The sequence below is a fragment of the Sprattus sprattus genome, assembly GCF_963457725.1.
Source record: "Sprattus sprattus genome assembly, chromosome: 2".
Classification (NCBI taxonomy): domain Eukaryota; kingdom Metazoa; phylum Chordata; class Actinopteri; order Clupeiformes; family Clupeidae; genus Sprattus; species Sprattus sprattus.
Window position 1 is genome coordinate 19304108 of NC_137921.1, and position 12500 is coordinate 19316607.

The 12500-nt window shown below is 43.0% G+C and overlaps 1 protein-coding gene across 1 annotated transcript in view; it reads left to right on the plus strand.

The window, feature by feature from the left end:
• Positions 1-12500, plus strand: part of nbas (NBAS subunit of NRZ tethering complex) — a gene marked incomplete at both ends in the record, with an annotated part of 156630 nt that overhangs the window by 72833 nt on the left and 71297 nt on the right. The window contains 3 exon segments of the mRNA XM_080857545.1: positions 3670-3783; positions 5882-6039; positions 10464-10553. Of these exon segments, the coding sequence (XP_080713671.1) occupies positions 3670-3783; positions 5882-6039; positions 10464-10553 (362 nt within the window).

The following is a 12500-nucleotide window of genomic DNA, read 5'->3' on the forward strand; positions in this document are numbered from 1 at the left end:
AGACTTCCTCACTCATTTGTGATGCAAGAGAAGTACAAGGTCTTGTGGCATCTTGTTGACTTCAGAAGCAGGTTTATCAGAGTAGACGCATATACCAAAATAAGATAAAAAATATATTAAATAAATAAATACATATTGTGATATTTTGTGCTGCTGTATCTTGATAATATCCTGCCTGCCAGTTTTTTCTCCCACCTCTATGTGTGTGTGATCTGGTGAAGTTAAGATTGCTATTGAAAGATGCGCCAGGAAGATGCGCCAAATTTGTCCAGTAGTGGGAACCCTGATGTTAGAGTGTGTTTGCGTGAGCGTGCATTGTTACCCTTTATGTGCATGACTATATGTCTGCGTGTGTTTGTTCGTTTGTATGCGTGCTAACCTGTGTGTGTGTGTGTGTGTGTGTGTGTGTGTGTGTGTGTGTGTGTGTGTGTGTGTGTGTGTGTGTGTGTGTGTGTGTGTGTGTGTGTGTGTGTGTGTGTGTGTGTGTAAGTACTCTTTCCCAGCATTCGCATCCCCTCCTCCTCTCTTGCTTTCAAGTGTCTCCTGACTTCCAGGCTTGCGTCTGTGAAGGTTTGGGTTGAACCCCACTGGAGACTCCTCTCTGGATCTCACGCCTGCTGCCCTGCATGCTAATATTTCCAGCCAAGGTCCTGTGAGCGCAGGGGGCTTAGAGCTGCACACTACAGAGAGCCATGCAGAAAAACACGGCACAGAGAGGTGTATTATTAAAGAGCATTATAGACACACAATGCTTAATCACTGCAGGTGACTGTACATATATAGAGGTGTGTTATAGAGCATTATACACACAAAACATTAAATCACTGCAGAAGACTATACATATATAGAGGTCTGTTTTAGAGTATTATTGAGAGCCAAAGATAACCTCATCATGCCAGATCACTGTAGAAGACTGTACATGTAGGTTTTATAGACCATGGCAGCATACAATAAGGAAATACAGAGGGGTATAGAATGCTGCAGCATACTGTAAAGAAATACAGAGGGGTATAGAGCATGAAAAACACACAAAAATACAGAGCGCTAGTGTGGAGTGTGTGTGTGTGTGTGTGTGTGTGTGTGTGTGTGTGTGTGTGTGTGTGTGTGTGTGTGTGTGTGTGTGACTAGGATTTGAGTAGAGAAAAGTACTGTGTGTGTGTGTGTGACTAGGAGATGAGTAGTGACACACGTGCATGTAGACTCACAAAGGCACATGTATTGCACACACACACACAGACTCACAAATCCACTTCATTTGTACATACTAATGAGTAACATTCCCCTAGCATTGGCATATACGAACATTTATATGAGCGCAAACTCACACACCCTTGATGCATCTTCATGGTCCCCCCCCACACACACACACACACACACACACACACACACACACACACACACACACACACACACACACATAAACACACGGTTATCTGATTCATGAGGTGAGTGTGAGCTGCTTGAGTGTGTCTAATGAAGAGTGATCAGTGCTGGTGTACGCCCTGTGATCATTGATGCTATAAGGCATCTCACTCCCAGCCCCTCCTCCAAGCACTCAAAGGAGGATAACCATCATATCAACATCTCCCTCTCTCTCTCTCTCTCTACCTCTCTCTCTCTCTCTCTCTACCTCGCTCCCCTATCTCTTTCTGTCTCTATCTCTCAACCTTGCTATTTCTAGCTCTATCTATCTCACAATTTTTCTTTTTCTTCTGGTATCTTTGTTCCTGCATCTCTCGCTCTGTCTCTCCCTCTCTCTTGCTCATGCCTTCCATCTTGCTTGCTATCTACCTCTCTGTCTCTCTCCCTCAGTGTCTGTCTTTGTCTCTTTATGTGTTGTCTAAATTCTTTCTCTCACTCTGCACCTCCCTCTCCCTCTGTTTCTCCCTCATTATTTCCCTCTCTTTCACATTCACTGTCTCCACCTCTCTCCCCATTACTCTATCTATCTGTCTATCTCGCTCTGTTAAGGTCTGGCTCTGTCTCTTTGTATATTGTTTTACGTTCCCTCTGTCCTCCGCTCCCTCCCTCCCTTTCTCTCTCTCCCTCTCCCTCTCTTTCTCTCTTTGTTTCTCACTGTCTCTATCTCTAATCACTCTTTCGCTTCCTATGTCCCCTCTCCACTGTTCTCCCCATCACATTAGCCCGTCTTTGATGTGCAGTTTGGGGCGTTAAGTGACTTGGAGTGACACTATGAGAGAGTCATTGCGCCGTTCCGGAAGGACTCAGATGAGAAACTCAGACTCCTGCAGTTATTTACGGCCAGACATACACACACACACACAGACACACACACACACAGACACACACACACACACACACACACACACACACACACACACACACACACACACACACACACACAGACACACACACACACAGTGAGATCAAAGAGCCCAACGTCACAGGGACGCTCTGTGTGTGTTTGAAGAATGTGAAGCACATCACATAAATAAGAACATGAATCCAAAATTATTTATTTGAGAGAAAGCATCAGCATTAAATGTTTAAATAAATTAAATATGCGGATGCTTCGTTTCCTATTCCATCTGTTTTCTTTCATCTCATCCTAGAGAGGGAGACATGGGGGAAAATAATAATAATCATAATCATAAAAGAAAATCATAAAAATCACGTCATAAATGGTGGTGGAGAAGATTAGCGATGATTACTCCCCCTTTGATGTGATCTTGTCTTTGATTCATGTAAGGAGACGCTGTCAAATCAGACCGGAGATCAGAATTTTATTTAACCGTCTCTCCCCATCACTGTCTACTCTATTGTGTTACTGAGGTTTCTGTTTAGAGTTCCCTTTCAGTGCATTATATATATATATTTTTTTTTTTATTAATTTAAGAAACACTTTTGTCTAAAGCAGCTCGTTCATACACATTTTTCATTAGTATGTAGTACATCCTGGGTGTTCGACTAGGGGTCAGGCTCCATGGCTTCATCAGCTTCTTCCTGTTAGCATTTGGCTGTTTTGGTGCCAACAAGTTTGCTTCTCATAAGCTTGTTTCAGTCATGCAAGAGTGTGGCAAGTCATTGTAGGGTTTTAGTTACTTTTAGTCATTTGCAGCTCAGGCTCTTTATGCTCTTTTGGTGCCAAAACTAGGCGCCAGGAATTTAGATGTCGACAGTCATTTCTGTTCTTCCTGGGCCAAGCCAACAGAATGGCATCGACTAATGAACGGCATGGGTGTGGTCATCAGTCCCTCTCTCCAGGTCTATAGGATTCTATGGGTCGAACCCACAACCTTGATGTTGTTAGAACCGCTACTTGCGTTGCAGTAATACAGTGCCATGGATTGTAGTTCCCCGTTGGTGGAACGAACTGCCTGTTACTACCAGAGCAGGAGCGTCCCTCTCTACCTTCAAGAAGCTTTTGAAAACCCAACTCTTCATAAAGCACCTCCCTTCCTAACTGGCACCTTGACTAGTGCTTAACTTGCACTTACAGCAGTTACATTCCTGCACTTCTTTTTCTTTTCAATGTCTTTTTTCTATATTATGTAAGGTAGTATTTATTGTTACACCAGGTTTTTATTGCTCTTAGCTTGACTGTTCTCTCCCTTGTACGTCGCTTTGGACAAAAACATGGTGGTTCAGAATTGTTTACTTGTTTTTGTGTTTGTTTGTTTGTTTGTCTGTCTGTGTCTGTGTGTCCAGGTGACAACGAGGCAACGCGTAAGGGCCAGGTCCTCACGCTATTGGCTGAGCAGGCGCAACTATTTGAGGACTACAAAGCCTCCTACAGCCACTGCCAGGAACTTATGACCACAGGTAACGCTTCACAGTAGTGCTCTGCTATAGGACTCCTATCAGACATCACAGCCTCCCTAAGTAACGTACTGCACAGTAGTGCTCTACAATAGGACTCCTATCAGACATCACAGCCTCCCTAGGTAACGTTTCACAGAAGTGCACTACAATTTGACTCCTATCAGAGATCACAGACTCCCTAGGCAACGCTTCACAGTAGTGCTCTGCTATAGGACTCCTATCAGACATCACAGCCTCCCTAGGTAACGTTTCACAGAAGTGCACTACAATTTTACTCCTATCAGAGATCACAGACTCCCTAGGCAACGCTTCACAGTAGTGCTCTGCTATAGGACTCCTATCACAGATCACAGCCTCCCACAGCTACTGCCAGGAACTACTACCGGTAATGCATCATAGCATAGTGCCACAAGCAGTAGGCTGCACTTGTAGGACACGCAGTAGGCTGCACTCGTACCACATACAAGTAGGCCGCACTCATTGGACACACACGCCATACTGGCAGCGCCGTAGTATGCATCATCCTCTTTCACATTTTAGTGCACAAACATCAAACAGCCAAATAATTTGCAGTCAGGCAGAGCTACTGTTACTTCAGCTCTCCTTCGAAAACTTTGGTAACTGCTCTTTAAAAAACTCATGTCTTGGTGGTATTTGATGAGGGAGAAAACTGTGTGTGTGTTGGGGGGGGGGGGGGGGGGAGTGAGTGTGTGTACACTATGAGTATGGGGGGGGAGAGAGAGGTGTGTGTGTGTGTGTGTGTGTGTGTGTGAGAGAGAGAGAGAGAGAGAGAGTGTGAGAGGGAGAGAGTGAGTGTGTGTGTGTGTCTATGAGTATGGATGTGTGTAAAAGAGAAAAGCGAAGTAGAGAAGAGAGGGAAGAAGAGAGAGAGAGAGAGCAAAAGAGGGATTGAGGCTAATTCCAGATGAGCAGTTTTCTGGCCGTAAACCTCTTTATCCTGATGTTATCTCTGTGGGCTCTCAGGCCATTCCAACACAAGCAATTTGAAACTGAATAGTCTGCTGCCAACAGATGCAGGAGGTGTGTGTGTCTGTTTGTTCTTTTTGTGGTGTGTGTGTGTGTGTGTGTGTATGTGTGTGTATATGTGTGTGTACGTGTGGTGAGTTTTTATGAGATGATAAATAAAGTGTTTAGCACTTACTGCGGCATTTCAAAGCTGTGTGTGTGTGTGTGTGTGTGTGTGTGTGTGTGTGTGTGTGTGTGTGTGTGTTTGTGTTTGTTTGTGGGAACAGCATCTCAGGGCAGTGCTCTGATTGTCTTAAAAAAAAAAACTCCTAATCTTAATTACTGTAGGGTGGATGGATGCTAGTGAGTTTAATGGCTGCATCTGATAAAGAACAGATATAAGAGTGTGTGTTGGGCGTGTGTGTGTGTGTGTGTGTGTGTGTGTGTGTGCGCGCGCGCCTATGTGTCTGTGTGAGAGAGAGTGGGTGGATGTCCTACGGTGATTAACTGGAGCTTGAAACGGTGAATTCGACAATCTCTTTAGAGATACTATCATAGCTTTTTCTTTCAGCAACTTACAATGGCCAGCCATTGCTCTGTTCATTTATTCATGGCTCACACACACACACACACACACACACACACACAGACACACAGACACACAGACACACAGTTTATTTGTGTGTGTGTGTGTGTACATCATTGCAGGGCAGTACCGTGATTGTCTTTAAAAAAAACTCATCTTAATTACTGTAGGGTACATGGATGCTAGTGAGTTAAAGGGCTGCATCTGATAAGAGGAGATAAGAGTGTGTGTGTGCGACTGTGTGTGTGTGTGTGAGAGAGAGAGAGAGAGAGAGTGTGGGGGGATACTCTACAGTGATTAACTGGAGCTTGAAACGGTGAAATCGACAATCTCTTAGAGATACTATCATAGCTTTTTCTTTCAGCAACCTACCATGGCCAGCCAATGCTCTGTTCTTTTATTAAAGGTGTGTGTGTGTGTGTGTGTGTGTGTGTGTGTGTGTCTCTGTGTGTGTGTGTGAGTCTCTGTGTGTGTGTGTGAGTCTGTGTGTCTGTGTGTGTGTGTGTGTGTGTGTGTGTGTGTGTGTGTGTGTGTGTGTGTGTGTAGGTTACAGCGGTGGCTGGGATGTGTGTGCTCGTTTGGGGGAGTGTGAGGGCTATGCGGACCTGCCTGCGCGTCAGAAGCTGATGGCCTTCTCCCTGACCCACTGCCCTCCAGCCAGCATCCAGAACCTTCTGGCCGCATCCAGCAACCTGGAGACACAGGTGCTCACTCACCTTTAACCTTTCACCTCTCAACTTTTACCCCTCGCCTCTAAATGTTCAGCTTTCACTGCTCAACTGTCAGCTCCCCCCCCCCCCCCCCCACCCAACAACTTTCACCTTTACCCTCTCACCCCACCACTGTCACCAGCCACACCTCCATATACTCACCTCTCACCCTTGACCTTTGAACTATCACCCCTCACTTCCTTAAACCTCACCCTCACCAGTACCCTGCAGACTTCCTGACCAGGTACCTATCGTCATCCAGCCCCTATTCCATATTCTTCTTCTTTGTAGCCTTACTCTACCCAGAAAGCTGCAGATGCAGGTCATGTCTCACCTTTAAGCCATTTCCTCCGCCGCTCACACACCCCTCACTGTTATTAGTGAGATTTCTCAGTCACACAGCTACCACTCTTCTTAAGTTTGATTAGTTATTATTTAGTGTCTTTATTTCGACCTTTTCTGTGGCGATGCGATTTACACATTGAAAGTAAACATTGTGGTAGAGTATTGCTGATAGTGCTATAGTGGTTAGCGCTGCAACCTTCCACACAGTCCACCTGGGTTTGCCTCCTGGCCATTGCAGGATGCTTTGGAATTTGTATTGGGATAGAAGCGTCTGCTAAATACCTGACCTTTACTGTTTTACTTTTTTACCATTTTCTATTTTTTCAACAATAAGTTCACCAATACAAGTCATCAACAGCATCGACAACCCGAAATAAAAACAAAACATGAAAAACCTGCTTTCATATCATGTCTGTGTCAACTGCCGTAGTAGAGTCCCCTTCCTCTATTTACTGTCCATCTGTGATCCTGTCGACCTTTACTGTGTTTAACGGTCTAAGGTCGATATCCCTTGTCAGGGATATTTTTTTTTTTTGTCAAAAAATGTTTAAAGCTCCGCGAGTTTTTGACCTACAGACATACAAATAACACCCACATAATCATTGAACCCTTTTCTTTTAAAATATATAAAGTTCAAAACTAAAAAATAAATAGGCACTTTGTCAGGAGAATCGAACGAAAACTTGCACATTTCACTGTCTGAGCCAGAATTCAGCTCCTAATGCGCCACCCATTAGCACTTGGTGGCTATTCATATGGTAAGAAATGGTAATTCGGCGAACGCTATTGGGTCATGCCGTGGCGAGGAGCACTCAGTAATCGCCCTTTTCACCCATATAAGCCAGTCCACATGGTCGTATGTTTGTTTACATTTCGACTGAGAACGAGACAACATGCCGCTTCCCATCTCTGCTGATGATGCTCCACGACAAATTCAGGAGGAACTTGACCTGGAAAGCGAGGAGGACAACCACGAATCCGATGAAAGTAGTGAAGACAGTGAGGACGAACATAACCACTTCGTGCTTCGTCTTGACCCCGTTCAGGATATTCCTGATGAGTAAGTAATTTATATTCACTTGACTGGCTCTTGCATGGTGTTGATTTACTTATAGGGAGTAAAACTCATGGCATAGGCTAGTATGCTTATTATGCCGTTGGCGTCTAGTTTGTTGTGTGTGCAAAAATTAGTAGAACACGCTACGACTGTATGGCGAATTTGAATAATATAAATTACTTTATATTGTTTGGAGTTTGTTGTGTGCGCAAAGCTGAGTAAACCAGGCGACTACCGTCTATATGGCGATTTGAATCATACATAACTTTATGTCGCTACAGTCGTCGATGTTTGCAGTTTGTTGTCTATCCTAAAATAAATAAAACACGTAGCCTAACTACCGTATGTATAGCGGTTTTGAATAATATAGGTAAATAACTTTATGTTGCTACGTTCGCCGACATTTTGTTGTCGATGTTTGGGGTTTATTGTGTGCGCAAAGAGGAGTAAACCAGGCGACTACCGTCTATATGGCGATTATGAATCATATACATAACTTTATCTCGCTATATACGTCGATGTTTGCAGTTTTGTTGTCTGCACCAAAATAAGTACAAATACTAACGCTAAAAGTATGTTGTTCCCCTTGGGTTAGTCATTAGTGTAGGCTATTCAAACACGTCTGATAGGTGTGAATCGAAACCGGCCAGGCCAGGTGTGAATGGCCGAAACTGCTGTAAAGTGTGAATTGCAGCTCTGGGATTCTATGTTGCAAAAATCCCTGAACAAGCAACTGATCATTGTTTTTATTTACTCTATTACAGAAACGTGGAGAACAACGTGGAAAACAACGAGGAGAACATAGCACCTACATCACCCCGCAAAAGAGCACGACCTCTGCCCAAAAAGAAGACAAAGACGTTGTCACAGCGTCATCTCCAACAGGAGCCATTGTCTGCTCAACTGCTCAGCTGTTTGGCGTTCCATTAAAAACTCAGCCACAAACAGACCCTATAATGAATGCCAGCAATGTTTGTATGCCAGTTTGTGAGGTTGCTACTCGCGATAATCGCAAGACATGTGCATTTTGCAGAAAGTATAGGGGAAAGCAAACAAAAACCCTCTGGAAGTGCAAAGCGTGTCGTTTCCACCTTTGCCTTATCCCAGAGAGGAATTGTTTTGAGGCTTGGCATGCTGGGGGGATATGATTATACTTCTTTTGTACAGTATATCCACTTACTTGCTTAGTTTAGCAACATGCAACAGGCAAACCGACACACAGGTGACATGTCCCTGGTTGGTGAAATGTTTCATCTGTGTGTTCGTTTGTGCTGATTCATCGGCAGCTCCATGGTCCGAGATGTCCACATCCCCTCTTTGTTTAGTGGATTTTTTTTATATACACTCTTTTTTTATATATATTCACTTACTTGCTTAGTTAACTTTTTTATATACACTCTTTTTATATATCTGTATTCATACTGTGGTCTATCTGTAGTACTTATGTTATGTGTAGTACTTAGTGTGTTTCTATGTCTTATGTTATGTGTAGTACTTATTGTGTTAGGTTTGTTTATATGTTTACTGTACCCATACACCAGAGCAATTTCTTGGTGTAAACCTGCATGACAATAAATCTGTTACTGATTCTGATTCTGATTCTTGTTATATCCACTTACTTACTTAGTTATATCCACTTACTTGCATGCATTTGCTAATTATGCACTTTTTTTCTAATATATATCCACTTACTTGTTTACTGACTTAGTTATATCCACTAACTAATTATGCACTTTCAAAACTGAGAGACATTTCAGGGTTGTTATCTATTGGCCATCCTCTTTGACAGGTGACAGTGACAGGGGGGAGGAGCAATCACCGGCCTGTCAAATCTAACTCATCAATATTCATTGGGCAGGGAAAGAATTCTTGGGCAGGGAAAGGTCACTCTGAAATTATAAATTTATAGAAGAGAAACCACACACACTTCCTAAATGCTAAACTAACATATACATAGCTAACACATATGTTTTCAAGGTTCAGAAATAAAAAGCCTTGTGAATAAATTTGCACAATGTGTTTTTTTACTAAATCTGAGCACCTCTAAAATTAGGTTTTTCTAAGGGTATGTTTACATTAGATTTAAAAATAAAAAATGAATTACTACATTCCTTTTACTCACATGTTATTATTGCTGATGTCTTCTACAATATAATCATATGTTCCATTTGTGCATCAATGTTTTTAGTTTAGGGAAATGTACAAAAACATCAAGGCATGTCAGACAACTTAGAAAAGTCTAAAAGGCAGCTGACCTTAGAGTGTTAATAGGACAGGTTGTTTATGTTCCCGGGCGAGCAGGAACTGGAGCCATCCGAACTTTATTATCTCTTCCGAACCAAAACATGATGGGGATTTCTGATAAAATATTTATCTCCCGTTGACTCTGTAACACATCTTATCACCTTAAAAGTTCCCGTTCCAGACTTCCAGTTAGGGGGATTACGATATTTATGAATTGCAGAAAACAACTCCAGCAAGTTGGCTGGCATTCAGTCATACAAAAAAAAAGAAATTAAATTGCCAGACCCTGTTATCTTCATGGATTAGAGTAGGCAGCATGTCCGCTTCACAATTAATGTATTCGTATCTAACTTTACGTTGTGCACATTGCCAACGAAACTCCTTATGTAAAATGTACACTACCAACCAAATTCCCCTTCAACACCCAAATGAGGACTGCTTTTGTTAGTCAACTGAAAACGGCATCAGCTTAAAATGTCCTGTTGGTCTTCATACCTCTGACCCGATTACTCAATCTCACTCCAGTTGTATCTTCTGCTGCTTTTCATTCACGTTTGCTTAAAGATTTAAAGTGTTACGGCCTTTACCCTACTCAAGGTCCTTTTGAAAGCATGTATCTTAGTGCTTGCTTTGAACATCTAGGCATTCTTCATACTTAAAGCATGGAGGATGGGTAGAATTTGGGAACATTAGAGTGTCTTTTAATATTTTAGACCTTAAACTTTAATAAATGGACAGAACATCACATTTCGCTTCTCTCCGCCATTCCCAGGTTCTGTACCAGGCTGTGAACTACCAGAAAGACCCGACCCAGTCAGAGGAAGGCTCTGATGGGACACCGGAGGAAGTGAACTCAGAGCAGGTGTGAATCCATTACTGTGTGTGTGTCTGCATCTCTGTCTTCTATGTCTGTCTGTCTGTCTGTGTGCCTGTCTATGCTTGTGTGTGTGCCCGTGTGCATGTCTGCTCTGTCTGCATCTCTGTCTGTGTGTTTGTCTGTGTTTGTGCCTGTGTGTTTTTGTGTATTTCTATCAGTGTATAATTCCATGTCCGTGTGTGTGGATGTGTATGTGTGTGTGTGTGTGTGTGTGTGTTTATCTTGTTTGCATACTGCATATTTCATCAGTTATAAGGACGAGGACTTGACATCCACACTGTTTTATTCATTAGCCAACCTGTGCCAGGGCACCAAAGTGTGGTGTGTGTGTGTGTGTGTGTGTGTGTGTCAGTCAGTGTGGTAGGGAAGGGGGTGGGGTGGGATGTTGTTGCATCCAAGTAGGATGGCATGTATGTTTGATGTCTGTGTGTGTGAGTCAGTAAGCATGTTGGGGGGTGATGTTGCGGTTGCATCCATGTAAATGTGGATGTATGTTTGATGTGTGTGTGTGTGTGTGTGTGTGTGTGTGTGTTTGTGTTTGTGTGTCTGTGACTAAGTCGGCCTCTTTGCATTTTTGAGAGCCTCTGTATCTTCACTTTGCTTTGAGTGGCTATGTCCATGATTGATTTGGGATTTTGCGCGTGAATGAGTGTGTATGAGCGCGTGTGTTTGTGTGTAAATGGCCATTTCAAGTGAAATTAAATATGTATGAGGTGCCGATGCATACGCCTGTACTGAGAAAGCATCACCCTCTGCCCCACCCCCGCTTCCCCATACATTCAGACAGCCTGAGAAAGAAACATACACACACACACACACACACACACACACACACACTCACACACACACACACACACACACACACACACACACACACACCCACAGTATTCAGCGCCTTCTCAGCTTAGTTGCGCTTCCCCCATGAATAGGCTGAATTGCACAGCATGGGTGGCTATCATTGCTTAGGTAGACACGACCCACCTAAGCCTACTGTGTCTTTTTAATAGCCTTTGAGAACTGGGACCTGAGACCGTGATATATACGACACGATCATGTAACCACAGGGGACTGCATGTTAATGGAACGTTTAGATCAAAGATCAAAGCCTAATATTCCTTATGCATGCTGCATACATGCACACACGGATGTATACATACTGGTTGTATGTTGAGGGAAAGAAATTGAACATAAAAAAAGGAGGGCGAGAGATGAATGTATGCAGCTCTTAATATTGCATAGCAGTTGTAACAATGTAGCTATGCTATTAAGTACAAAGTACAAACAGAACACCTCCAGGGAAAATGGCCAGCAGCACAGATTATGCATACTATACAGTATATGTATGCATACTATACATGCATTTAGACGCCCTGGTGGTATGATGGGGGGCAAAGATAGACTTAAAAAAATAGATGGATTTAGGGTTCTCTCTTTAACAGTGGAAAGCCCACAAGGAGAAATGCACATACACCATTGTAGATGCTATGTGCACACATAAATCTGAGGCCGTTAAGTAGTGAAAGGGATAGATTAGTTTTGCGCTCATATGAGTTCTGAAGACAGCAAAGATGCTGAGCACATAGAAAAAAGGTGTGTGTCTGTGTGTGTGTGTCTGTGTGTGATTGTATGATGTTGGAGGTTTTGCGATTTTAAGCACCATTTGTCTGTAGCCATCCTCGCCCACAAAATCAGTAATATGACACACAGGAACAGGATAGCATCAACAGTGAATCGATCAAATTCCTTTTCATTAAATTGCTTTTCTCTAATTCTAAAGAGTACCATATGGATTTTTTCAACATAAAGGGTGATCTATCCCAAATAGAGCTCACTTGAGAGTGTGAAGTATGAGATCAGGGGTCTGGTTTATATCTTCAGTGCCCACAGAGCAGCGATCTGTCTTCACAGAGGATGGATCGCCCTTTACGTCGG